At 41.8% G+C, this 25,295-nt stretch overlaps 1 protein-coding gene across 2 annotated transcripts; it reads right to left on the reverse strand.

The window, feature by feature from the left end:
* Positions 1-401: 401 nt before the first annotated feature.
* On the reverse strand, positions 402-25,110 carry LOC119741990 (protein CASC3-like). Of its 2 annotated transcripts, none has more exons than XM_038217980.1 (11): positions 24,954-25,110; positions 12,800-12,874; positions 12,155-12,319; positions 11,635-11,762; positions 9,829-9,996; positions 8,786-9,546; positions 7,556-7,623; positions 6,879-7,263; positions 5,961-6,163; positions 5,127-5,402; positions 402-3,611 (listed from the first exon to the last, which is right to left on the reverse strand). In XM_038217980.1, exons 1-11 carry the CDS (start codon positions 25,074-25,076, stop codon positions 3,429-3,431), a joined length of 2,535 nt encoding a protein of 844 aa, XP_038073908.1. In that variant the 5' UTR covers positions 25,077-25,110; the 3' UTR covers positions 402-3,428. The 2 variants fall into 2 exon arrangements, with proteins under 2 accessions (XP_038073908.1, XP_038073907.1); XM_038217979.1 differs by having other exon boundaries at positions 8,786-9,549; positions 24,954-25,109.
* Between the last annotated feature and the right edge of the window lie 185 nt (positions 25,111-25,295).

The raw sequence follows: 25,295 nt of genomic DNA on the forward strand, positions 1-25,295 counted from the left end.
CGGACTCATGAGGATGCTAAAATAAATTTTTAAAAAGGAAAAACGTTGGATAATTCCTCATGGATTTGCACATAGGTTTGGGTTATGGTCGATGAATAAGGGGCATTGCAGCTATCTCTGAGCTGTGTACTTTTGTTCCATGTGGATACATAAGAGTAGACATCTTGTCTGTTCATGCAAACGGACGGTCTAGCCAGACGGAATTGTGGGGTGATAGCATTGTGTTCCCATTATCCCTTTTTCTAAAGATTCTCTTCTGGGGTGATGTTTTTCTATTGTGAAAATAGTGGGGTGATGTGTCCTGAAAGGAACATCACCCCACAAGGAAAAGGAATGGGTATGGTCAGAACGGCAATTTCAAGCAAAGACTCCCACACAAAGAACAATTTCGCTAAGACGTATTCCCAAAACACAACCCAAATTGAGTAAACTTGTGGTAAATTCACATACTTTATTCACTTGTGTAAAAATTGACTAATGAAGTTCAACAGGAAGTTCTACCAGCGTTTTCGATTGCTGAAAACATCTTTCTTTTAATTAATGTTTCATAGAAGTTTGCACTAACCATTTTTTTCTGCATCCTATTGATATCTGTACAACAGACTTTCATGTGCTGTATCTTTCCATTTTGTAATCGTTTTTCGAGATTGGCTTTGGGCCTAACCCAGGTACAAACCATATCCATTCTCATCGTTTCATAGATCTCTTATCTAGACTGACTAGATTATGTTAGCACTGTGCTGTTTGGGTTAGCTCAAGTGATTTCACAAACTTCATTAGGCCTAATCAACAGTACAGAACACTGGGTCGAATTTTTCACTTATCAAAACCTGCACAAAACGTAAAGCCAAAGAAATGGGTGTCATATTTATGGAGCATTCTCCCCCACCCCAACCTTGGAGAAGGGTGCTCCAAACAATGAGGGGACAAAATTAGCTGAATGTTGCATTTCCGAAAGAGAGTACAGTATGAATAAGGCAGAGAAAATTTGAAACTAACCGTAAATAGTAAAACCACTCAACATTTCAAAATCATAAAAAATATTCTACAAAAAAAATCATGATTGTTGCCAAAGAAAATTATGACATATCTTTACATTGCTTGATGCTCCTCATAGGTTTCAGTACATGCTGTCACATTCCTGCAAGTGGTGGATTTTGGAGTATCCTGCAAGATTTCTCAGAAAAAAAATGCCCTGGGGATTATGAATTAAAGGTAGTGTACAGCACTGGCAAACATTAAAAGCAATACTACCCAATAATAATGAAATGCCTTACTTGACTGTCAGTAAATAGTAGTCTCACACATTGTGTGAAATCATGGTAGCTGGTGTGCTGTCATTTTGAAGAAAAGTGGAATTTTGTATATTTGTCCAGTGATTTGTTGAAAGAAAATGGCTTTTTTCAAATACTGCCCCCATTGACCGAATTTAGTTGGCCCACATTTGGCAGAGTGTGCAATTGTTATCTCAATGTGACGGTGACTTGGCTGATGACTGATGAGGCCAAATGATACACATGGCCGGCCACAGAATGATGTTGCAAACATGGGCAGCATTTGGAGTCTCTGGTCTTTGCTTCCTTTGCAGTCGTTGGGTTCTTGCAGACCGTATGCGCCATTCCTCAAAGGGTTCTGCTGCTGTCTTCTGCGAAAGGGGCGCAAGCCAACTAGTCTGGTTCCCTCACCCGACAATACCCTGATGATTATAAATTGTTCAGTTCTGTCTGAAGCACCGGGTCAGGGAACCAGCCTACAAGAACAGTATTTTTTATGTTTTCTGGCATACGCGAACACAAAACTTTAAGCAAGTCAGTTGAACGATATTTGCTATAAAATACCATCCATTCCAAAATTACAGCAAAAGCAAATGTACATAATGGGGACCACCCCCCCCCCTACTAAGGTTTATTTTTAAGGATAAACATTGGTGAAGCATACACAACAGAGAAAAACTTAATGAACCATACATCTCTTGGCCACTTAGCTCTTGATTATCACATTTGGGAGAAAATCCTTGCTGCAAGATGTGCCACCTACTTGAGACTGGCGTTGCAGAGTGGTACTGACCTACACAGGTTAACTATTAAACAGACTTTGGTTTCACGCAGGTATACCCACTTTTATGTTAATTTTCCATTGATGCTGGGATCATTCTTTTAACTATTTTAAATGATGCTTTGACAATTACAGTAAACTCCGGCTAAACCGACATCGTACAACTCGTCAAATTGCTCAAGTCGGCCGTCTGACTAAAGTCCCGATTGTCCATAATTCATTTCCATTGATTTTTTTATTTTTAAGTCAGATTTTATAAGTAGCCATTTCGCTCAAATCGTCGTGTTACTCTCGGTCCCCTTTCCATAAAAAGCATTACAAAATCCTTTGTGTAAAAAAGTCGGAATTCAACAAATCACACGTCGAGTGAAAAGAGGTTTTGCACGGCCCGTGATCGCTGCATGCATCGGTGTCGAAAAAGGGTGTCCTACTGCATACATCGCATATACATCGTGAGCATATCAAACAGTTCCCCCTCTAGGCTGTACGCATGAACTCTGTCCATTTTGGGGGTTGTCTTATTGAATGACTAGTGCTGCAGTCAATGCGTGCGTGGTATATACCGGACCACACATGCATTTAATTCGTTACTGTGCACGTACCATTGAGCTGTATAATAAAGAACCTCTACGGCACGTACATTTGTATCGTGGTCTCCACTATCAATTAATTTGCAGGATTCAACGCAAGCATTAAGGAGATAAACCAGTGTAAATCAAAGCCAATTAGTGCAATGAATCGTGTGTGCAAAAAGGCCATTCATGTAAGTCGGCAAAATGACGACTTACAGCAGATATCGGCATTCGCGTAAGTCGTCACAAATTCTCGGGTCCCGAGAGTGCCAACTTAGCCAAAGTTTACTGTATTCAGAAGTTGTTTGGACTGCCGATCTGAAACAGATGTTAGGGTTTGAATCATAACTCAGGATGTCCAAGGCAGGGGTTTGCTTTGGTTAGAAATAATCTTTCATTTTCTCTAAAATCAATTTTTTTTTAAATGCATTGTTTTTTACAATAAGTAAAAAGTACAACCAGCGGTGAAGTAGGAAAAAAATTGGAGCTACACAAAGGCAACAAATACTTATTTAATTCTAAAAAAGGAATAGTTTAAAAACAGCCCCAAGAATATTTGATTTGCTACTCTGAAGCACTAAAGGGTATTAAAACGGTCAAGTTAACTCTTTTTACAGATAATTAATTGCCTTAATTAAATGGAATTAAACAATGAGCACTGACATTTAAATCAATATATAAGCTCTTCGTCTTAAACAGGTGCACTGTACTCAAAGAGTTAATTGATGACATGTAATGCAAATTAAAATGAATAAGTTCCCTTATACCAACTGTAAATGGTGGCCAGTTTCACTGCAGATGCTATGTCGTGCCCCCTTCTATTACTTGCAGCGGCTGATGTTGCTGCTGTTGTAATTGAAGGCCTTGTTGTTGCTGTTGTTGCTGTTGTTGCTCCTGCTGCTGCTGCTGCTGCTGCTGCTGCTGCTGTTGCTGCTGCACAGTGTCTTCTTGATCCTCTTGGGACTGCTCTGATCGCTTTGATCGCTGCCAAAATAAAACATCAAAGCATTTTCAGAATGTGTACTGTCATTCACTTGAATAAATTACAACTTCAATATTTAGCCCTTTAACCCTTTCCTTTAATCCCCTTTCATGACAGAACCATGGAGTTTTTGGCTGGTGGCACAATTTCATTGAGCTGCTAGGCACAAACTATTGCTTAGAACTTTTTGTTCTCAATCCGCTGAGAACCAGTCTCAAACACTACACATAACAAGACAGTTTGGCCAGTGACCTGTTCTGTAGGCATGTGGGGCAAGTGCGACTAGTCGCCAATGCTAAAAAGCATTGGTAATGGTAGTCACGACCATCAATTTTTAGTTAGTTGACTAGCCGTTATGCCACGACTAGCAGTAGCGCCAAGACTTAAGAGTTGCACCGCGCTGCACACTGTAAGTCGAAAGTGACTAGTGCATGAACATGTACATGCACGTACATGACGTGCATACATGTAATTATAGGCATGATGATTCTGGACAAGTCTGATATCGCTCTGAATGCTTATTGCGCATGAGCAGACCCATATGATAGATGTCTTGCTCTATTAACCAGATATAACTCCAACCAGTGGTCATCCAAGCTTCTCAGGTTTGAGGAAGAGGATGCTACCATGGGTTTGCATATCTCCTGGGCCAAGACCAAGATCCAAAACACTGGTTCAGGACCGTCCCCCGATTCCATCACTGTGGCAGGGCAGGCAGTTGATGCAGTGGAGAAATTTACATATCTTGGATGCGACATTCACTCAGATGGATATTCCTCACATGATATCCATCGTCGAATTGGTTTGGCTTCTTCAACCATGGGCCAGCTGGACCTTGTCTGGAGAAACAAACACCTCACTCTCCGCACCAAAACCCGGATCTACACCACCTGTATCCTACCAATCCTCTTATATGGATCTGAGACATGGACGCTGCTCAAGGAGGATGGACGTAGACTCCAAGCTTTCCATATGTGTTGTCAACGCCGCATACTTGGGGTGAGATGGTATGATTTCATCACTAACGAGGCCATCTCCCAGAAAACCAGGCTGGAGGATATTCGCTGCACTATATCTTCACGGCGTCACTCCATCTTTGGGCACATTCGTCGACTCCCTAGCAACACCCCAGCACACGCCGCTCTCAAGCTGGCCGTTGATGCATCTACAGGAGTCAAGCCTGATCCTGGTTGGTCACGACCACGTGGCCGACCCCAAAACACCTGACCATGCTCTGTCAGCCCCTGGCCTGTGGCTCATCTCGACTCATCGGTTGGCGTGGGTGGCTCAACTCCCATAGCTGGATTTGGAGACTGATGATGATGATGATTACTGGCTAAATAAATAATTACTAGTTGCGACTAGTCGACTAGTCACAACTTTTGCTCACACAACTAGTTGGCTATTGAAATTCACTAGTCGTATATGCCTACTGTTCTACTAAGCAAATAACTTCTATGCAGAGTCAATTGTTTTGCTTACAGCAGCTCCATTGACCCCAGATCACCGATACTTACCTGCGGAGGCTCCTCAATGCGGATAGGATTGACCTGTCTCTTGGTCTGGACTCTCTTGACCCCTTGTTGCTGCTGCGCAGGGGAGTAATATGTCACACCTCCAAAGGTCTGTGATGGGGGCTGACCTGGCCCTGCTGCTGGGGGTATGGATGCACTGCCCCCCTGGGGTAGGGGTGGCACCTGGGGTGCAGGGGTCTGCTGGGGTAGCATAGGTGGGGGTAGGGTGGGTATGGGACCAGGTTGGAGGGGAGGAGGCTGGGAGTGGGGGGTTATGCTCTGTAGAAAAGACAGAATTCAAAACAAGATGGAAATGAATTTACATTCATTAATATATATATGAAATAAACTATAGCTTTTCGATTTTGTTTAAAAGTTCATACAATGCAACTGGAAAATTCATCAAATTTTGAAACTTTCCATTGGAAATATCATACAAAGTTTTCATTATAATGCTATGGCTTAATAAAGGGGTAAATCACTGATCCTAATTCAGCAGAACAATGAAAATTTCAAAAGAACTTACACCCATTTGCTCCTTAATGTTATGTGCAATTATACAAAGCAATGGTTGATGATAAAGAACAATCACTATCCGGTTTGTTAGTGTGACGTCACTTCAGTTTAAACCACGCCCACTGCACATTAAGTAGCATTGAAACCATTGGCACCGAAAGTTAATGCAAAGTGAGTGTTTAGCCAATGGGCGCTGGTAATCAGTGGTACATGTGCACTGACAAACCGGATCCTGACACAGCTTTTGTGGACCCCCTTAGGACCGCAACAGCACTGTTTATCGGTAATACAACTGGAAGTTTCTCAAGTGGAGATACACACCGGCAGAGTGACCTGGGGAAATTGCTGCATCTGGACTGGGTTATTGAGCTGATATTGCTGGCCTGGTGAAGCCCCGTAGTTGACATAGTTGAAATGTGGAGGTGGGGCAAAACCGCCTTGGGGAAGGGGTTGCTGAGGCCTCAGTGCCACGGGGTGGATAACTGACGGGTTGGCTATGTGGGTTGGGGAGGGGTGTTGTATGCCTGAACAAAAAAACAATGAAATGGAACATAATATTAGTTGAGTGTTCTACGCTTGAAAATGATAAATTGGCTGCTACCTGATTCTTCCAGTGTCACTGACTGCAATCAAGGTCATCTTCTAACCAATAACTTACTTTGCTGAATGTAACTTCATACACACATTTTCAAAACAAATAGTTGACATTCATAAAAAATGAATTCTAGAGACACCACCATTCAAGCTCATTGGGCAAACTTTTGTATGTAAATTAGACCTACCCATAAGATGGAATTTACATTAGAGTGATATAAATTAAGTTCTTTTTTTTTCTTTCACTGACACATTTTTATAAACACTGTATACTCAATTATCCCAAGTGATTGTGAGAAAAAAAAATCACGAACTACTCAGGCAGGACTCAAACTAAATCAGGTTACATTAAACCTTCCAATACAAAGATGGCTTTAGGGGCAGGCTTCTGTTGTCATTTGTGTCACTGCTTGACCATAACTCCATTGACATTTTTGCTAGATACCTTCGCAAATCCTCCAAGTCCATTGCACTGCAGGAACCAGTGGTAAATTTGATGTAAAATGGGTATCAAGCCCCATGTTATAGACATCCCTCAATCCTCATAAAAACTCCAAGAGGAATTGAATGATCTGTGAGTACAACAGTTTAATAATACAAATGAAAGTAAAACAATAAAACAGAAAATATCAACAGACAACCAACCTGGATGTATCGGCACATCTCCTTGCAAGATGATTCCCTGTGGCATCACGCCCCCTGGTATAATGGTGGGAGGCGCTTGGGAGGACGGGACAACACCCATCCCTGGAGGTGTTGCTCCACCATGTATGGACACTGATGTGTTGGGTAGTGTGTGAGGGGGTGTGCCACCCCCACCTCCCCTGCTGTGCTGCGGAGAGCTAGTGGCTGGAGGTGTGTTACCCTGGCGACTGTAGCCAGGTGGGGGAGGACCCTTGAGCTCACTCTTGTAGAATGTTGGGGGATGTAAGACAGGTGTGGCTTGGCTGATGGGAGGGGCCTGGGTGATGGGCGGGGTGTCAGCTGGTTGGCGTTGGCGTTGGGAGGAATAGCGCTTTGGCTTCAAGGGCTGTAGGAATTTACACAACAAAACAAATAATCTACAAAGCCTACCCAAGAACAAAATAGAATACTGTGATTTGTAAATCAAATTTTCATGTTTTGGGTATGCTATTTGACAAATGTTTTTTAAAAAACACCACCAATCACAGTTCTCTCATCTTATTTACAATAATGTGCAAATATTGGGATGTCAAGTCCCAGATAAAGAAATGGCAGGGTTCCATAATAATGGTTTCATAGAAATCAGGTGAACATCAGGTAGGTTTTGTTGGTGAGGGATATTAAGGTATCAGACCTACCTCTCTCTTATCACCCTGCATTCTCTCTGCTATTGGTAAGCTGTCTTCAGATTGGTCAACTCTTACTTCTACGCAGAAAAAGGGGGTTAACAAGTGAATCAATCAAGGATACATCACAGAAATTTTCAATACATACAACAAGCATACTGGGCTAGTCAAAAAGAAAGTGACCGGTATTAATTATGTTTTCCTTTAAAAACACATTTCAATTTGAAGTACGTATTAAACGAGCATGTTCTTCCACTCATCTGAAGAAGAAAAAAATAACGAATTGATCCTTGCTATCAGGAGCTATGCACGTTTTACTAAAACTTAAGGAACCATTGTTAAAGCTGTCCATGGAATAAAGCTTTGAAGCTATTCAGCTGAGTGAGAACCAGAGATTACATGCACGCATTCACATTCAAGTGAGGTTTATTTGTGAGTCAAGACTGAAACATACTCATTAACACACTGAGTATACAGTGTTTATATGTCGGTGAAGGGCAAAACCTAAATTGGATATACATCACCCGGACGCAAAAATCCCATCTTATGAACTGAAACATTACTTAGACTGTCAGATTTTGCATTTTGTATTTGAGGAATACATAAAGTCTTAATCTGAAATGAGAATGGTGATTTTTGTCTGTTTTCCTTTGCAAGTTTCTTGTGTTTGTCTCTTTACCTTGGTTCATTGTACATGTGTATTTATTCAGATTTATCAATGTGTATCAGTAAATGATCAGTGGTGGATAGCTGGATTCTGTGATATTTCTATTATACAGGGATGGCATGTCAATTTTAAAAAGTCTGAAAATGAATTAAATGTCTGAAGGATGCATACTTTATAAAAAGTCTTTCTCTCGGATGCAAAAATCTAAACAATCTCATGCCTTATTATAATAGATATAACGTGTGAATAGAGTATGCAAATTAACCAAAATTTTCAGTTACTAGACAATAAGGCAGTGTCCAAAACGTGCTTCCAGAGCTACGTCTATATTCCGTCTATTGTCAGCACAGCCCTGCGTATTTTCAAGGAGCGCAAAGCTAGACCTAGCTCTAGACAGCAGATTCAGATGCAGCCTAACATGTACTTTAATCCTATGTTATTTTAATAAATGGAACAAACCACTTATGTTTTAATATTTCTTTCTTACTCGGTCGCTTTCTTTCAGACTCATCCTGTATAATATGACACAATTGAGTACATAAATGCTAACAACACTTATATATCAGTGTGCTAACCTGCTGAGGAAGGCGTCGGCAGCAGACCCTGTGACTTGCCAGGAGGTGATGAGCCAGCTTGTAATAATCCTTCCTGTCTCTTTGCATTCACGTTACTTCTGCCAGTCTTAGCCACAGCCTTAGCCCAATCTCCTTCCCCACTCTCCCGGCTTGGTTCTTGTCTGTCCGTTCCCCTCTGGGGACGATCCCTCTGGTAGGACCTGGCTTCTCTTGGCTGTTGCCTTTCTGCTTTCTGCTTCATGTAAGATGAGCCCAGGGCTGGGAAGTCTTCTTGGGCAGGCACTTTCTGCTGTCTGTCAGACTCTGGCATTCGATGATGCCAGTCTTTCTTCTGTCCCACACCCTGTTCTCGTCGATTTGACCCAGAGCTGCTATTTATCCATTCCGTCTTATGGGGTATCGTTGCTGGCTCAGGTGTATTCTGACCACGATCATAACTCTCCCGTCCCTGACCCCTAGCCCCACGACCTCTCCCACGACCTCTTGACCTTCCAGACCAGCGACGCTCCCGAGTGTAATTCCCAGGGGGTTCTTCACCATTTCTTCCGCCTTGATCATCATTGTTTTGTAGAAGCTGTTGATTGGTCTCTATTGATGTAGGTGGCACGTTGTTGTCATTCCAGTCTTCTCGGGAAGGTTCTCGCCTATGAGGTTGCTGTCTTTTATTGCTGTAACCATCTCCTTTGTAAGACTGTTCTCGATTGTTTAAGCTTTCTCCAAGGTTGTATCTCCGACGGCCTTGATGTTGACCTCTTGGAGACTTTCTAGATTTAAAAAATAATATGTTCTCAACATCCAAAGATTGCATAATTCTTGGTGACCCATTCTTACCGCAATCAGTGTAGCAAAATGGCAACTAGAAATATAATAAATGTCTTTTCATATGTGGAATAAAGATAATTTTCATAAAAGAAAATACTGAAGAATAAAAATGGATTATGAAGCTGTATTTTTTTTGTGAATATTGTAATTTTGAACCATTTCTAAAGTAAACCCGAGTGATTCCAAGTATTGGTGAAGCTAGCCTGGTGATATGAACCTACCGTTGTTGTCGTGACTGCCCAGTCTTGGGTGGTTCATTGGAGCTGCGGACGTCGTAGCCATAGACGCTCATCATTTCTCCCCGCGGCTTAGGCACCTGTTCTTCCTCAATGTATTTGTCATGTAGCCATGTGTTGTCCTCCTTCCACAATTTCTTGTCATTCCCCGGTCTTTGGAAGAGAGTCAATAAATAACGACTTTGATAACAGATTCTATTAAACATAACACCAAACCCGATACTTTATTACTATTCACTCATAAAGACCCCTTGTAATTTTTTATGCCATTCTCTTAGTAATGCTGCATTCCATGCAGGTGAACACATTTTTACCTGATGCAGCATGCAGTTAAAAAAAAAGACCACCTGAACTAATATCTCATTGCACAGCAAAGGGATTGTATTCAAAGAGGACACAAGTTCAGGTCTTGGAACAGGCTTACAAATGGATTATGGAAACTATGGTCCCAGTGCAGGAAATGTAGATTGGTCATTCTATGCATTGAGGGTCCAAAGTGTGATTTTTTTCCTGTCCCTGTTACCTTGGTACTTTGCCACTTAAGTATCATCAACCCTAGTCTAAGGGCTAGACGTTGATTGATATGCGATGATAACCTTCCGCCGCAAGATGGCCCTATCAAGACCAACCAATATCACTCACGAACCCGTCAAAACAATGTCTAGGCCAATTCCTATTGGCTGTGTAATGCGGGCGCACCTGTTTGGCCTAATATATGCAGCGTGCAATTTTAAAAAAACATAGCAGTTCAAAAGCAAATTCTCGAAATTCTTCTAGCATAAAAAAATGCAGCAAGACATTTGTGTAATTTCACTGGTCAGCTCTTTTGTTGTGTGTAGTAGGCCCTATGTGTGGGACTGAAAATGGCCCATAATTGCCTAAAGAAGTCGCGCATACGCACTTCTTTCCCCCATTTTTTTTATGGGGGGGGGAATTTTAGGAACTGACCTAGACGTGGTTCTGACTTGTTCCTGGGTGATATTAGTTGGTCGTGATAGCAACCTCTTGCAGCGGCAGGTTATCGCGTATCAATCAACAACAACGTCTAGCCCCTAGACTACATTAACCCTAACCCCCTAGGCCTTTCTGCTAGGATGCATCACAAAACCTTCAAAATCATCAATTGCCTCCTTGTAAATATTTGGATAAAGCCTCAATCCTCCAAATTCATTCATTATTTGTTAAATTTGTTCATTGGAGGAGTGGCCACTACCTCAATCCTGCAAAATACTGCAACGATCACCGTTAATATGTTGAGGCAGCGCTGGTGATATCCAGAAGCAGTGTGGATGATTTCAAGTACAATCTAGGCTATTCATAAGATGAGATTTGTTTTCGTCTGGGTGATGTAAATCAAATTAGGTTTTAGCCCTTCACTGACATTTAAATGTTTTTGCCCTTCACCCGCTGCTATGTACAACAGATTCGAACCAACCAGCTGATCCCGATAGCTCCTGGGTTGAGTGGTAAGACATCTGCACTAGAAAGCACGAGGTCGTGGGTTCGAGTCCCACCCGAGTGAATTTTTCCAACTTTCGCTCGGGGCGTTACACACCGAGTACACAGTGTTTATACGTTGGTGAAGGGCAAAACCTAATTTGATATAATCTAGGCCTAAATTTATAAACGGCAAAGCATAAACAACACAAGGTAGAGCCCGTAAACTTGACACAATGAATCCTCCCAAATCAAGTACATGTACACACTTTTGCCGTACAGCCTTAAGCCGTCGAACTTGCCCTCTTATGCAAAGAGGAGAAACCCCCCGCCCAAAAAAAGTCAAGTTCCTACCTTTCTTTCTCTTTGTCTTCTTCAACTTCCATTGACCGGACATCGTGCATGAAGTAAGGGCCTTTTCTGGGGATATAGGCAGGGTTCTTCAAGTCCTGATCAGCATCCAGCTTTTTGTCGGCTTCATTCTTCAAAATAACCAACAGAGGAAAGAAAATCCCAATCAATGGCAATCAGTCAACAATTACACAAGGCTGCAATTGGAAACCTCACTGATACATTCATATTATTACAAACTTCTGATTCCTTTTGTGAAAGAATGTTGATTTTGCAGGCAGATGTTTAATTTTTCCCCAGCATATCTCTGTGGGCATCTTTTCGAGAGGCATTGAGGTCTTCACTAGTAAGCAAGAGGTTGTGGGTCCCAGCACAGTGTGACTGTTCCTTGCAAACCCTCACACAGCAAAATCTTATTGTGATATTTCTTTCCATAATGAACTGCTACGAAAATTGCCACTCTGTGGTAAGATCTCAGAGGCACACTTATTCTAAATCATTCATATTCAAAATGAAATCCAACCTCCTCATCTGCATCCTCAGGATTTTCTTCATCGCTGACATCTTCTCTGTCAATCTCTCCTTCCACACCTTTCTCCCCTTCCTCCTTTTCACTGTCCCTATCATCTCCATCCTCGGCTCCTGAAGACTGATGCCTCGGTTCCCCCTCAGAAGCCCCTTCTTCCTGCTGCGGGGACGAACACAGCAGGGAAAAAAAGAACAATATTCAAAACAAGAAAACCTGAAAATGAAGACAACTACATTTCCTTTTTAAGAAGGTGGATTATATAGGAGAGCTCCATTTAGCAAAACCAAATAGCATCCAGCTATTGTGTCTACAATGCCTAAAAAAAAATTTTTAAAGCCAATTGGTTATGCACCTAAAAGAAAACCTTGGAATAAGTGTTTGTAGAGAAAGCTTACATCCTACCAGTATGTTACCATGTAAGGTCGTGAAAATGTATGACTGCTGCAAAGATTAGTTTTAATTGTACAACATGACATTTCTCAAGTCTGAATAGTGACAAAAATATTCCAAATGTTCCATTTCAAATACATGTAATGAAATGCAGCCTGCTTCTCATGTCAAGTTTCAGCAGTTTGAAACACCCTGTTATTTTTGAGAAATGTTTCATCAGAAAGTTTTTCCTCAGTTTTATGACTTTACCTCTCCATGTACTTCCTCAGCACTCTCATACTCATCAGTGTCTTCTTCTTCCTTATCAAATATGGTGTCACTTTCCTACAATCACACAAAAAAGCACAGTTTTGAGGGTAAATCCAAGTAATAAAATACACCTGCTTCTTGTTGCTACCTGCTTCGTTTTTCCCATCCACTCCAAAGGTGTGAGTGACCACTGATAAAAAATAGCTGAAAAAGGTGTAAAAAAGCTGAACTTTGGAAATTTCCTATACTATTGTACACAGCAAGTGAGGGAAAAAAGCTGAAATCCAAAATAAAAAAAGCTGAAATCAGCTTTAAAGCTGAGATTTCACACCCCTGCACTCTACATTAGCAAATAGCAATATATCTTGCAAATATCTTGTCAATATATTGTCTTTTTATCTGTTTCCAACAAAATTGTGCAATGTAGAAAGGGTTATGGCTCATTTGGACACAATTTTTATCAGCACAAAAAGTCAAGAAAGTTAAAGAATACAATCTCCATCTTAGTCTGCCATGTTGAGGAACAAAAAGGGGGCTGTCTCATTCCCTTTTTAAAAAAGCCTGGACAGGAAGCTATTTTCTTCAATGCAACATTTTCAACTGCCAATTAACAAAATGGGTATATTTTTTGTCAATTGTATATTGTACAAATGCCGGATTTGACAGTGACTTCACTCCTGAATTCATACATTCATATTCTTGAACTTTAGAGACTCTCCGTGATAGGAATGCACGCTTGTGACCCGTTCAATTCAGAGAGCTCCCCTCCTGATCGTGAACATGTTAAATTTCTCACTCACGTTTATGTTTGAACGACGCGATGTTCACTCGACGGTCCTCGTATCCAGAGTGCGATTCCGTTAGGGATCGCGCGCAATGCATCCATTATGATAATGAGTAGACTGGATCACGTTTGTAAACACAAGTGCATTTCGAACGATAATAGGGAGTCGGGAACTAGGGCAGATTTTATGAACGGAAACCTGTTCAAGTTAGTTCCCGACTCCCTATCATCGTTCGAAATGCACTTGTTAAAGTTTACAAACGTGCTCCAGTCTACTCATTATCATAATCGATGCATCGCGCGCATAACGGAATCGCAGTCGGGATACGGGGACCATCGAATGAATGCTGGGCATGATGACCACATCGCGTCGTTCAAACATTAACACAAGTCGGAAATTTAACGTGTTCACAATCGCGAGGGGAGCTCTCGGAATTGAACGGGAAATTTCACTTTTCATCCGGATCATAAGTAAACTTCAGTACAACTTATCAAATTATCAATGTCTACTTGTTTGTACCTCAGGTGGCGTATCTAGTTATTTGGAGGCCGTTTTGGGGGTGAAATCTGATGTTTTTGTTGGGCACTGTTGGGTTTTTGGGTCAATGACAGAATGTGTTGCTTGGCACATAAGGATTAGCTTGAACCCTACTATCGCCAGACCATGTCCGAATGTTAAAAAGGCGATAAGTTGGGTCCAAGTTACTCGGACTAGTCGGGTTTCCTACTGGTGGGACTTCTACCGTTTTGCGCATGCAGAACTCGGGGTACCAGAGTGTCATTCCTGTCTTTGATTTTCTGATCATTTTGAAAACGTTCGTTGTGACAAAGTTGTGCCGTACTTTTTCAAAGTCAAATTTCTTGGCAATGACAGATTCAGCACAATAAATTCACAGGAAGCCTAACAAGTACACACATGTAAGTGATTAACCTATGTGCAAAATTAAACATGGTTATAAAGATCAAAAGATAGAAGCATTTCGCTTGTATATTGTTGATGTACCCTAACGTGGCCATATCTACCCGGAGGGCAAAAGATAAGGTAGCCCGACTGCATCTGGCTGTACAGTACTATCGCAAGCTCTGTAGTACGGCCAGACAGCCAATGCTCCCCTAAATGCTAAACTCTGATGTAGTGATTTTGCTACCCATTTTGATCGCGACTACATGTATCTTCTCATCCAGGACAGAAATTTCCAAAGTTGAGGTTCCTAATTGTAGAGTAACTCATACCTTTTCAAAAAAAATGTTCTTTTATCTAAAAATCTTCATCCATCTGACCAAAAAACGACTTTCAATCATCATCTCCCACAAATATCGTCCCGTAATTAATGTTCCTCCATTCAAAATGGCAGCCGCATTGTAATGTATGCATTATGCGGGCGTGCTTGAGCAAGATTATGAATATGCATTGTTCAGTTCATGACCTCGTGTTTGTATGGCCAGCCACACCGCGCGCCTGACAAACGTCATGAACTGAATGCATATTCATAATCTTGCATAGGCTGTCTGGCCGTACTACAGAGGTTGCGATAGTACTGTACGGCCAGATGCAGTCCGGCTAAAAATAAGGCATCAGAATACCACCGTATGCTGTGGTATGTAGAAAAAATGCCAAAAAAAGGTGCGCCAGGCTTTGGACTAAACTCCTCAGTAGGTTGGAAAACCTGGCATGTGGCCGAACGTACAGCGCAGCAATACTGAGGCCACACAAGTGAGGCTAGTTATTTATCTAAGTTTATCAAGTTTACAGAAATTCTGAAATGTTAATTTGGAATTTTCCGAGATGTATTCAAGTGCGCCACGTTAGGGAACACTCCGCCAATTTGTGCCCAATTTCCGCACGCCACCGTTTTTGAATTTCAGATTAAATTTTATGAAACCGAAATTGTTCACCTGTTCACAGAGGCATGGAGGTTAAATAGCAAGCATTAAAAAAGGTAATCCTTACTTTTAGGACACCTCTATTTTGTACGAGTTCTGTTCAAAACTGACTTTTGCAGATGTCTGTCCAGTACCAAAGTGACTTTTGCAGGCTAAAGCAGTCTTTTTTCTTCATATAAACTCATGTTAGTTGAAATTTTGAAAGCACTTTCATAGAAAATGTGACTTTCCTACCTTTTTTCGCAGTCAGACGTGCATGTTGTAGTTCTCACAACACAGTGAAAGCCCTACATAATGAAAGCCCAATGCTGATTGGCTGCTAAAAAAATTAAATAAGATGTTTATTTTTTTATCAGCCAATCAGCATCGAGCTTTCATCGCATCGAGCTTTCACGTTTGCCATCTTGGTTTTTGAGTCTGTTTTCTGGTTGTCATCGTCGTCTTTTACCCCTGAATTTCCCTCATAAATCAAAGCCCTGCCCTCTTTCCACAAAATTAAACCTGCTGATATTCAAGAAGGTGTCATTGCCAATTGTTCAGAATCATATGTGCCAAGAAATATCAGAATGTCAATTTTGAGTGTCATTTAGTCAACTGTTTTGGTCGGTCCTACTAAAGTGCATCAACAAGCGTCAACAAGCGTCTACAAGCCTCAACAAGCCTCAACGGTCGTCAACGAGCATCAACAAATTTTGTATATGCTTTTGAACATTAAAAGTAGCTTTATATGGTAGAAAAAGCAATAAAGAACAGTCTTCTGCATATCAATTAAAGTTAAAATTATTCAAAAACTTGGTTTTTTTTACACGAAATGTACGACGAATTTGTCGATTAGTGTTGGCCCCCATCTTGTTTGGATGGCGCTGTACACTTCGCGCATGCATAGTAGGGCTAAGCTTCACGTAAACAAGATGGCGGCCAACACTGACAAATTCGTCGTACATTTCGCGTAAAAAAAAAACAAGTTTTTAAATAATTTTAACTTTAGTTGATATTCAGAAAATGTTCTTTATATGGTAGAAAACTTTTTCTACCATATAAAGCTACTTTTAATGTTCAAAAGTAAGCCTGCAAGTTTGCGGTTTGAAAATTATCCGTGTAACCGTATCTTTTGCGGTTACGGTTAACCGTAACCGACATTCAAAGAAAAACAAAGAAAAAAAAATCTTATTTGTTACCACGTACGTGTGACGTAGGGCATTGTTAAAACACCATTGCAAACGACGCAAATAAATGTACCAAGAACGGCCCCTGCCCCAGTACAATGCCGACAAACGATGCCAACGTGTACATGTATTTACTCCTGATGAGCACGTGGAAAGTGATTGTTTACGGTGATTGCCTTCCCCTGTCACATCTCAGCCACCATCGTAGACTAGACAGTCCCGCCCCTAAATACAACCAATCATGATGCCCAGACGAGCACGTGGGAAGTACTGTTTACGGTAATTACCCGCTTCCTGATGCCCTATTGGCTCTCAGCCAACATCGTTGACAGCCCATGCCCCCCACAAAATAATTATCATCCAACCAATCACGATGTATTGCAAAAAGAGTCCAAGCACGCGGGACAATAATGCTTTGTGTGTATTCTTATTTTTCTGCGGCGATGGGCGATATTGGAGGATTATTTTTATTATTATTTCGTTAGGCTTCGGGGGAAACACCTTCTGGTCAACTTCGACACCATTTTTTTTTACAAGAATTTGATTACCGGCGGAATAATATGGAATGACTTGAGAAATGGAAAGCAGAATATTAAACATTGAAGGGACAAGAAATAAAATGTAGAATAACATTGAGTAAATTGAGAAGAAAAAGGCGAAACAACATTTAAATAAATTGACGAAATGGACAAGTGTCAAGTGATGAAAGGTCGTACAACATTTAATAAACGGGCAAATGGTGGAAGGCAGAACATGTTTTAATAAACGGGCAAGTGATAAAAGGCTGAGCGACATTTAATACATGGGTAAGTAATGAACGGCGAAAATAACATATTAATATTTAATGGTCAAGAAATAAGGTGGAATAAGTATAACATTTAGTGGGCCAAAAAAAAAGTGTACATTGACAGAAGACGTCCAATCCACTCACAGCTATTGTCTGGCGAGAATGCGTGAAGGCGGCAACTCAAACAGATTGCCCTCAATGATGTTTGGCGACGTTTACCGTACGAAGGATTGTGCGGCACTATTGATCCCACAAGACCCATGGCCTTTTTTTCACCAATATATTTATTAGGCCTACTGGACTATCGAGGCAAAAATACCCCCGTCTTCAACGGTAGGCCTATGCACAGTGGTTTAAGACCCAGACATTTTTAAAAAAAATCCCCCGGCTAATATTTAATTGCCAGCCTAGTTTTCTGTACCCAGAGATGGTATTTAAACATGCTTGATGTATTTTATAGGACATTTTACCGTTTATTGTCCTGGAATATACTGTCTGGGTCACATGGTTTTAAACCACTGTGCTATGCCTATTAACTAATTTAAATTATGAATATTTGAAAGAAAGGGATAGCCATCATGATCGTTCTACTGTTCACAAGTAGACCCTCACCGGCAAAAAAAATATACACTTGGGGATGACCGAGCGACGCCCTCTTGCCTGCATTAATTATTTTGCCGCAAAGCGCGTGCCACTGCACTGCGTACAACGTACATACAAATCCCCTGGTGTACGTGCGTCACACACAAGAAACGGTGCGCGCGCGTCAACCAGCGAAATGTACGCAGGCGTCGTTGCTAGGTAAAAGGGGGCCCTCTGTTGGTGGCGTACGGAGCCCATAATGCAGATTGTCCAGCGTGTGCACAATACACGCACATGGGGAACTTTTTCTGGGCCAGTACCATGCCGGTTCCGCCATCAATTCTATAATGTCTTATTCAGTAACAAGATGCCATCCACCCTAGTATAGTTGCAATCACAAAGACGGCATTTAAGGAGATGCGGCGAAAACGCTTGGCATTCTAAGTTCTATATGTGCGTCTGGCAGTTGTCGGTTTACCCGCGTTCTTGGTTGATTTTTCAAAAGATCGGATTTGTTTTGGTTTGTTTTCCCCAAATTGATCTTTTTTCTTCACAAACATGAAGTATTATTTCCTAATATTTCCATGAATTAAAAAACATACCCTGTTTATATTTTCCAGCGCGTGCAGCGGCGTGCACAATCACGCAATGTTTTTTTTTTTCTTGGCCAGTACCATGCTGGTTCGGCCGTCAATCCTTTGATGTCGGCATCCTTTGTCGGTCGCTCATCTCTGATAAAATGCCATCCATACTACAGTTGCTTCATAGAAAAGCAATTACATGTACAAAGATTTCACTTAAGGAGATGCGGCGATTACAAACACCAGTTGATCTAGCAAGGTCTGGCAACTGTCACCTCGTTCTCGCCGTCGATCTTCAAAAGATCGGGATTTTTTTGATATTTTTTTTAATTGGATTACGGTTAACCGAACCGAAAGAAAGGAAAGGTGTAACCGTTTGAACGGTCGGTTAACTGTGTAACCGTTTCAAAGCTGCAGGCTTATTCAAAAGCATGTACAAAATTTGTTGATGCTCATTGACGACCGTTAAGGCTTGTTGACGTTTGTTGACGCTTGTTGATGCACTTTAGTAGGACCCGTTTTGGTGAGTCTTTCCCTTCCTAGGTGCGTACATAGGAACGTAGACCCGTGAACGTGGCTATATACATAGCCACGCTTCAGTCTATAGTAAAAACTTTCTATTGTGATCCGCGGTTACTAAAATGGAGTGACCGTTCTAGCCGAATTTCGGCTACATTTGACAGAATATTTGCATACAAAAATGAGTTGTACAGAAAATCAGCAGAATATTTTTTTCGGCAGAATTATGAAGATGAAGGAAAATGAAAAAGATTGGAAAGAAATATGGCACATTTGGTTTGAAAAACCTTCATTTTTTGAAAGATCCTTAAAACAAACCCTTGAACAATGGAACAGCAATATAAAGTGGATGATTTGACAGACTTTCGAATTGGATTTAGCAGAATTTTATGTGGTATTACGGTCATCCTGCCATGTAAGACAGTTAGTCGGGTACCCACTGGTGATACTTCTTCCGTTTTGCGCATGCGGAACTCGGGGTACCAGAGTGTCATGCCTGTCTTTGATTTTCTGATCATTTGGAAAACATTCGTTGTGGCAAAGTTGTGCCGTACTTTACATCAAATTTCTTAGCAATGCCAGATCCAACACTCGCGGAAATTCACAGGAGGCTCAACAAGTAAGTGATTCACCTATGGGCAAAATTATACATGGTTATATGCAGCGGATCAAAAGATAGAATGCTGTCGCTTGTATTTACCCGACGGAAGCGCGTGGCGTTGTATATGACGGAAGCGCGTGGCGTTGTATACAACGCCACGTTCACGGGTCTAATAATAGGAACGGGGTCCTAAAAGTAAGGATTACCTTAACCCTAACCCTCCAGGGTATTTTGGCTAGAAACCCTGCCAAACGCAGCAACATGCAAGACTTGTCTAAGTGACAAGCCTGCCCAGTGTAGCAAGATCCATCAGGTCAAAAGTCTCGAGGCCAAACTGCCTCAGAGTCTGTGGTCACCCACTGCAGCAGGATACAACTCTGGCATTGTTCTATGGGACTAGCCCTCAGTGTCTCAGAAGTGGCCGGTTTCTGCACTGGTCATGCTGGTGTTGGTAGCATTTTCCATCAAAGTGCACCAGACTTTTCCACCTGATGCACTGTGCTGCGTCTGGCAGGGTTAGGGTTAATAAGGTTTAAGTACTAGTATTTTACTGCATGAATTTGAGGTTTGTCAACAAAGAGGTTTGGCAACACTTCACGAGGAAATTCGGGTAAGCTTCGAAATGCGCCACGTTAGGGAACACGACTATATATCCTCGAGTCACCATAATTGACGCAGATAACGCTTGCAACGCGCCCGCATTGTCCAACGCAAATTGAATGCGAGTGCGTCAAAACATATCCTCATCGTTTTAGGTGGACTCACGATACCCGAGGGAGGTGCGTGGCGAATGTCAGACAAGTCGACCGTTGAGACAACTCGACTCGGGACAAGTCGACCGTTGAGACAACTCGACCATTGAGACTGGTCGACCGTTGAGACAACTCGACTCGGGACAACTCGACCGTTGAGACTGCTCGAGTTAATGGAAATGAATACACGTGGAGCAGAAAAAGTTGCACAAATCTGTGGCAAGACCGATCACGGGTGCGGCGCGGGCATACTCGATGTACAGAGGGCGTCGCGTCGGGCCGGTGCGCCCTGCCCGCCCGCGAGGACCGGGCCGGGCCCGGCACGCGGGCACGTCGACCAGCGCGGCAAATGGGCGCATAGGCCCGGCACAAACGATGTCACCGTGCACGGTACGGCCACGTTGACCGACCGGGGATGAGATAAGTGGGCGCACAGGGCTGGCAAAAACGATGTCACCGTGCACGGTACGGACAAGTTGACCGGCAAATGGGTGCACAGGCCCGGCAAAAACGATGCCACCGTGCACGGTACGGCCACGTTGACCGGGGATGCGCGCATGTGGCCTTGAAAAAAACGAACGATGTGTACGGACAATCACGCTGCGCTATATCGGCTCTGTTATATGCAACAAAAAAACTCATGTGTCATCACTCCCAAACGGCGATCAGCCGCCGTCAAAATCCCCGGTACTATCCCCGAAACTAGGCCCAAAACATGCGAGGCGACTTGTCTCAACGGTCGACTTGTCTTTCCATTTATCGCACTAGTCCGAGTAACTTGGACCCAACTTATCGCCTTTTTAAAAATTTGGACATGGTCTGGCGATAGTAGGGTCCAAGCCCATTCCTCGACCTAGACAACACAGTCACTGACAGTCCCAAAAACCAACATTTTCCAACAAAAAACATCAGATTTCACCTTCAAAATGGCCTCCAAATTACTAGATATGTCACCTGAGGTACAAGTAGACATAGATGATTAAGATGGTTGTACTTAAGTTTACTTACGATCCGGAAAAAAAGTGAAATTTTCCGTTCAATTCTGGAGACCCCCTCTGCCTAGGTTGTCGTTGTTGTGCTCACGTTCAAAACTGCATGATAATGGCGTCTGACCTCGACCTCATGCAAATGTGGTGCGGTGCGCTTGCGCATAATGCACTGCATGCATACACGGCAGATTCCCCTGCGCCGCGCCGACGACTGTTTCCTGATGTAGAGCGCTGTGTAAGTTCGCGGTACGCCTGGGAGTCGCGCTGGCTAGCCAGGCGTACCGCGAACTTACACAGCGCTCTACATCAGGAAACAGTCGTCGGCGCGGCGCAGGGGAATCTGCCGTGTATGCTGCATTATGTGCATTATGCGCAAGCGCGCCGCACCACATTTGCATGAGGTCGAGGTCAGACGCCATTATCATGCAGTTTTGAACGTGAGCACAACAACGACAACCTAGGCAGAGGGGGTCTCCAGAATTGAACGGAAAATTTCACTTTTTTTCCGGATCGTAAGTAAACTTAAGTACAACCATCTTAATCATCTATGTCTACTTGTACCTCAGGCAGTACGGGCGCACGCACTAACTCGCGGATTGTCCTCAGTAACGCGGAAATCCCCCGATCGGGGGACAAAATGTGTCCCTGTAAACACGGAATGTCTCTGTTTATAGGGACAGTTTTCGAAGATAAGATCTTGCGCCCTCAGGGGATGTCTGGCGCATGTCAAGGATGCTAAAATCGGATTCCTTGTCGAAAGACACCCCTTTCCAGTGTTTCACTTACGTAATCCAATGTATAAATCTCGAATTACAGGCCGGAGAATATTTCGGCCTCCAGCGCTGCAAACCTCATGGTTCCAGTATCGATACCGAATATATCAATAGTATCGATACTGGCAGTACCATTGGTACAGCATTGTTGAAGTCGAATATTACAATACAAAGAATCGATTTTTGGTATCGAAAACGGTAAAGTTTGTTTTGTTTTGCACGTGCGACATTCGACCAACCTACCTGTACATAAAATAAATTGTCATGATGAACTAAACAATATTTTTCCCCAACTTTAATTTGGGCTAGTCACATAATTCTATATTACTAAATTAACTGTTTATATCCATATTGTCAGGTGAGGATGACCAATGAGGAAAAGCAAGCACAGTCAGTGGTGATTGCAGAGGGAAGTTGATGGACAAAATCACCAAGTGGGAAATTAAATACCACCAATGTTTAATGGATGGGCATTTTGTAATTTGGCAGTTCTCTGTCATGTCTGTGATTAAACAAAATTCAAATTGGCGTGAAAAGTTACTTTTATTTAACCACTTTAGTGTAGATGGCTCTTAATAAACTTACCTGAATACTTCAGATGCCTGACGACTGCTTGCCTTTTTATGACTTTTTTTTTTATATCCGATTCTAATTCATTATGATGCGCAATCTCTACATTTTAATACATGAAAGTTGAATAAACATAAATCAACATGGGAAGATGCCAAGTGAAGATACTTATTCCTGTCTTATCTGATGGTAAATAAAACAACATTGTATTTAAAATTAAAGACCAGTATTCACAAATTTTAAAAGTATTTCCCTGTTGGCTCCATTTGTATTTATTCTCTCGATTCAAAAAATCAAACTAACAGTTAAAATAAAACAAGAGAAATGACTAAATATTCCTTCTTTTTTGGCACTCAAAAATTAATCACAAGGGATTACATCTAATTACATTCAATGTATTTGTCAATCTACCAACTATATATATTGTTTATGGAATATGTAATGTGTTTTGTTTTCTCCGATGCTGCTTTTGTATAGTTTTTCTGCCTACAACATTGCTTTGTTGTTTGTAATTAATTCCATTCAGTACATCTTATTTCAGTTTTTTGTAGGTTTCATTCTAACCAGTAGAGTTGAAACTTGTAACACATATTAACTCCTACTTTTAAAGCAATAAGATTCATATCACGATCATGAATTTGTCCGACAACGATGTCAACAATATTGTCTTGTGGTATAATATTCTTTCACCTACAGAAATTACTTGGTTGAATGAGTCCTTACAAATAAAGCATTTTGAAGCATTATAGGGAATTTTTCTGTGCCAAAAATTCTCCTGACATGCCTGAACATGATTAAAGCAGGTTTCATATTTCTTCAATAATTTCAAAGTAATATTGAATTAGCATTCTTCTGAACAAAAGCCAAAACAATATCTAGCAGCTTGTTCACTCTTTGATGCATTGAATTTAGCACTGCCATCACAGAAGCACCGTTGGAAGGTTGGTAATCCTAGAATGAAAAAAAAACACATAAAGGTAAGTTGGAACAAATGACAACTGATTAATTGTTACAATGAACCACTTTATCAATGAACGAATGATTAAAATTTTGCCAACTTTGATCTTATCAAACTTTTTTTTTTTTAATTTAATGGTTAAGCAAAAGGAGTTCATTTCTAAAAAGCAGCTGATCTTTTCAACTATTGCCTGTCCCTAATTTGTTTATTCAAATTTATTTATAACAATGAAAAAAGCAGAAAAAATTATACAGCTCATTTTCAACAATCTAGCCTGAATAATATTGCCGGTTTATAAATTACATGTATCGTATAATTGGGCCTGGGTTGGGTAGCATTCTCGGTCATCATGAGCATGCAAAATTATTTTAAAACTTAAAAAGTTCTGAAATTGAAACCAATCCTGTACTCACCCAACATCAAATTCAAACACAATCAACAAGGTCATCTGTAAAGACTAGCCCAAAACCATGTCATCACTCAAAAGATTTCACAAAAGGTGCTAAATATGAAGAAAACAATTTTAAGAACGGAACATTCACATCGTGCAAAACAAAACACGAAAGGCCCAAGGCTATTCTCCAGCCTAACTAAACCTACTATGACATACAGGTCAATTAAGTCAGGACACCAGGCTCAAAACGTTTGTCCCCCGATCGGGGGACAGTATCCAAATCGGGAGACAGCGCTGCTCCAAAATAAATTCGGGGGTCGACTGTCCCTGTTTTGGGGGACATTCTCTACAGACTGGGACAATCCTCGAGTTAGTGCGTGCGCCCGTACTGTCAGGTGACATATCTAGTAATTTGGAGGCCGTTTTGAAGGTGAAATCTGATGTTTTTTGTTGGAAAATGTTGGTTTTTGGGACTGTCAGTGACTGTGTTGTCCAGGTCGAGGAATGGGCTTGGACCCTACTATCGCCAGACCATGTCCAAATTTTTAAAAAGGCGATAAGTTGGGTCCAAGTTACTCGGACTATTATCGCACATACGGTCGAGTTGTCTCAACGGTCGAGTTGTCTCAACGGTCGACTTGTCCCGAGTCGAGTTGTCTCAACGGTCGACTTGTCTGACCCCCTGCGTGGCGTGTATACAACGCCACGTTCACGGGTCCTGCAGCGCACGTTTTTGTCCGGATACTGGGCGTTTACTTTCAACCCAATTTCTTGCGCGCCAGCACTAAAAAATACTGCATCCTTCAATACTTACTGCATCTGACTGTGAACCTGCATCGCCATGTACAGAAAGATTAGCACCACCTTCCTCCGTACCTGCAGTCTCCCCATCATCTTGTCGGCGTCGCACTTCGCGCCGTCTTCTAGTGTCAGCCATTTTGATTTCTGTTTTCTTAGAAAGCCGCTGTGCTGTGTATGATGGGAAGAATTCTTTACGTAATCACATGGTGGCGCTATGCACTGTAAATAAGGGAATAAATGTGTGCTCCGGAGGTTTTTATCACTCTGTTTAATACCACTTAGAGTCTGGGTGCTGATAATTACCCGAGCCGGAGGCGAGGGTAATTATCAGCACCCAGACTCTAAGTGGTATTAA

The sequence above is a fragment of the Patiria miniata genome, unplaced genomic scaffold (assembly GCF_015706575.1).
Source record: "Patiria miniata isolate m_02_andy unplaced genomic scaffold, ASM1570657v1 HiC_scaffold_5, whole genome shotgun sequence".
Classification (NCBI taxonomy): Eukaryota; Metazoa; Echinodermata; class Asteroidea; order Valvatida; family Asterinidae; genus Patiria; species Patiria miniata.

What these genes read in the sequence shown, in the direction of transcription:
- LOC119741990 (XM_038217979.1), bottom strand. Translation starts at nt 25,076, where the DNA reads ATGGCTGACACTAGAAGACGGCGCGAAGTGCGACGCCGACAAGATGAT. An exon ending in GCCGACGCCTTCCTCAGCAG is followed by an intron (nt 7,624 to 8,785) that starts GTTAGCACACTG and finishes TTTTCTGCGTAG; the next exon opens with AAGTAAGAGTTGACCAATCT. An exon ending in GCATTGAGGAGCCTCCGCAG is followed by an intron (nt 3,612 to 5,126) that starts GTAAGTATCGGT and finishes TTATTTTGGCAG; the next exon opens with CGATCAAAGCGATCAGAGCA.